This window comes from Neopelma chrysocephalum, unplaced genomic scaffold (genome assembly GCF_003984885.1).
Source record: "Neopelma chrysocephalum unplaced genomic scaffold, ASM398488v2 Primary Assembly neopelma1_96294, whole genome shotgun sequence".
Lineage (NCBI taxonomy): Eukaryota > Metazoa > Chordata > Aves > Passeriformes > Pipridae > Neopelma > Neopelma chrysocephalum.
The window spans coordinates 1-3,122 of NW_020924942.1; the positions used below are offsets into that span (position 1 = coordinate 1).

The 3,122-nt window shown below is 73.5% G+C and overlaps 1 protein-coding gene across 1 annotated transcript; it reads left to right on the forward strand.

Moving 5' to 3' along the window:
• Positions 1–36: 36 nt before the first annotated feature.
• On the forward strand, positions 37–2,491 carry LOC113981233 (INO80 complex subunit B-like). Its single transcript, XM_027708527.1, is given in 6 exon segments — positions 37–91; positions 207–384; positions 546–599; positions 601–662; positions 849–1,060; positions 1,456–2,491. Coding segments are annotated over 6 exon segments (1,011 nt in total). The 5' UTR covers positions 37–51; the 3' UTR covers positions 1,921–2,491.
• The last annotated feature ends 631 nt before the right edge of the window (positions 2,492–3,122 follow it).

Consider the following 3,122-nt stretch of genomic DNA (forward strand, 5'->3'; position numbering starts at 1 on the left):
GCGGGTGCGGGCGGAAGCGGGTCCGCCGCCAATCGTGTCCCCCGCGGTTGGATGCGCAGGGCCTGGCGCGGCGCGATGGAGGCCGGGCACGGTGAGGGCCGGGGGGCTCGGGGGGGGCCCGGGGGGACATCGGGCGGCTGCGGGGCCGCTCCCGGCCGGGCAGGGCCCGCGGGGGCCCCGCGCTGACCCCCTGTATCCCCCCCCAGGGCAGGAGGCCGAGGCGGGCGGCCATGGCGGCCACAAGAAGAAGCACAAGAAGCACAAGAAGAAGCACAAGAAGCGGCACCACCACGAGGCGGGGCCGTCCCCGGGCCCCGAACCCCCCAGGCAGCCCCGGCTGCGGCTCCGCATCAAGCTGGGGGGGCAGATCCTGGGCACCAAGAGGTGGGGGCGGAGGGGGTGGCTGGGGGGGCTCGGGGGGTCCGGGGGTTTCGGGGGGCAGGTCCTGGGCACCAAGGGGTGGGGCGAGGAGCCGGGGGCTGGGCCGGGCTCGTTGGCGTGTTCCCCCCTCGCCAGCCCCCCCAAATTCCTCTCTCCCCTTGCAGTGTCCCCACGTTCACGGTGGTCCCCGAGGGGCCGCGCTCCCCCTCCCCGCTACTGGGGGGGGGACGAGGAAGAGCCCAGCGAGGGGGTCCCCATCGAGCAGTACCGGGCCTGGCTGGGTGAGCACGGGGGGGGGCACAGGGGGGTTGTGGGGAGGGCAGGAGCAGCCCCTGGGGGAGCAGAGGTGTGAGGGGGGGATGTCCTGGACCCCCCCGGGTGGTCTGGATGGTCATGGCTTGGGGAAGGTGTGACCCTGGCACGGGGTGACCCCCTACCCGTGTGACTGTCCCCCCACCACCCCCCAGATGAGGACAGCAACCTGGCCCCCTCCCCTCTGCCCGAGCTGGACCCCGAGAGCTGCTTCCCCTCCCGCGAGGAGGGGGAGGAGGAGGAGGAGGAAGAGGAGGAGGAGGAGGAGGAGGAGCGGCGCTGGCTCGCGGCCCTGGAGCGAGGGGAGCTGGACGACAACGGGGACATCAAGAGGGAGGTGGACGAGTCCCTGCTGACGGCCCGGCAGGTCAGGGGGGGCTGGGGCAGGGCTGGGGTGCTCTGGGGTGTTCTGGGGGCCTGGAACTACTGGGGAGCTGGGCTGGGGGTGTGGGTGCTGTGAAGCTGCTGGGACAGGAGTGAGGGTAACTGGGAGGGGCAGGGAGCCTTTGGGGTGGAGCTGAGAGAGGTGGGGGGGCTGTGGAGCCCCTGAGGGGTGCTGGGACAGGGCTGAGGGGGGTCTGCGGAGGGCACGGAGCCACTGAGGAGGGACTGGGGGGGGGGCGTGGAGGCACCAGGGCCAGGGCTGGGGGGGCTGTGGGGGGGGCTGCAGGGACCCCAAAACTGGTGTAGGGCCAGGCTGGAGCCCTCAGGGAGCTGTGGGGGGGGTCCTGGCCCCTCCTGACGCCCCCCGTGCCCCCCCAGCGCGCCCTCCTGCACAAGCAGCAGAGCCAGCCCCTGCTGCAGCTGCCCATGGGCGCCAAGGCCAAGGAGGTGACGGAGGAGATGCGGGAGAAGCGGGAGGAGCGGGCGCGGCGCCGGCGGCTGCAGGCGGCCCGCAAGGCCGAGGAGAGCAAGAACCAGACCATCGAGCGCCTGACGCGCACGCACAAGGCCAAGGTGAGGGCCCTGCGCGAGCGCCGCGCCCGCCCCGCGCCCTGCCCCGTCGTGCACTACCACAGCTCCGCCCAGGGCGTCACCCTGTCCTTCCCCCCGGGGCTGCCCCTGCCCCTGCCCCCCGCCACGGCCCCCCCGGTGCCCCCCGCCCGGCCCTGCGCCGTGCCCGGCTGCACCAACGCCCGGCGCTACCGCTGCGCCCGCACCGGGCGGCCCCTCTGCAGCCTGGGCTGCTACCGGCGCAACCTGCAGCTGCTGCAGACCCCGGGCTGAGCCCCGGGGGGGGCTGCAGGGGGCCCCGGAGCCTCCCCCTGGACAGCGGACAGCAGCAGGGGGGCTGTGGGTCCTGCCTGTGGGCGCCCGTGGCCAGGACAGCCTGCCCATGGCAGCCTGGGGTGGTACCACCACGGCCCTGCAGCCCTCGGGTCACCCCCGGGGGGGGGCTGTGCACCCACCCCACGGACACAGAGGGCTGGAAGGCGGGGAACCGCCCTCTCAGCACGGACACAGGCAGGTTCCAGGGAGCTCTGGATTCTCCACCCGGACACAGAAGACCAGAAGAGGAGGCTCTGGGCTCTGCGCCACAGACTTGGGGGACTGTGGGGGGTTCCAACCCCTCCACGTGGACACAGAGGGTCAGAACGGGGGGCTGAGAACCTTCTGCCTTGGACATGGGGGGCTCCGGGTGCTCCACGTGGACACAGCAGACTGGAACAGGAGGCTCCAGCCCCCCACATGGACTCGGAGGGCTGGGGACCGAGGGTGGGCCTGGGGGTGGAGGGGGGTCCCTGCGCCCGGTGTGTCCTGGTGCTGTGGAGCTGATTAAAGGCTGTTGGTGAAGGAACCGTGTGTGGGTCTGCTGGGATAGGGGCACAGCCCGACCCCCCCGGGGCGTTATGGTACATCCCGCCTCCCCAGCAGCTCTATGGCACAGCCTGACACCCCCGCGGGAGCGCTGTGGAACGGCCCGACACCCCCCCCCACGGGAGAGCAGTGGAACCGCCCGACACCCCCCGGGAGCGCTGTGGAACGGCCCAACGCCGTCGTCCCCCCGCGTCCCGTTATGGTCCGTCCCGGGTGGGCGGGGCTGTTCTGGGGCGGGGCTCCATGGAGCGCCCGCCCTCCGGCAGCACCCATTGGCTGGGGCCCTGCCCGGTGCAGAGCGACGGCGCTGATTGGCTAGCTACCCTGCCAATCACACGGCAGGAGCCGTGCCTGCGCGTACATTGGCCGCGTTGTGCAGAGTGCCCGCCCCTGGGCGGCCCGGGAGCGGCCTCGAGGCTGCCATTGGTCTGTGTCGCCGTCAGTCAGGGACGAGAGGCGGGACCCCGCCTCCGATTGGCCGCGGCTGCCGCTGCTCTGGGCGGGGGCGGGGCCCGGCCCCTTTGTCTCTGTTGTTGGGCGTGAGACGCGGGCAGACGGCTCGCGATTGGCCGGGGCCGGGCGGCGGCGGCCGCGCCGATTGGCCGTCGGCG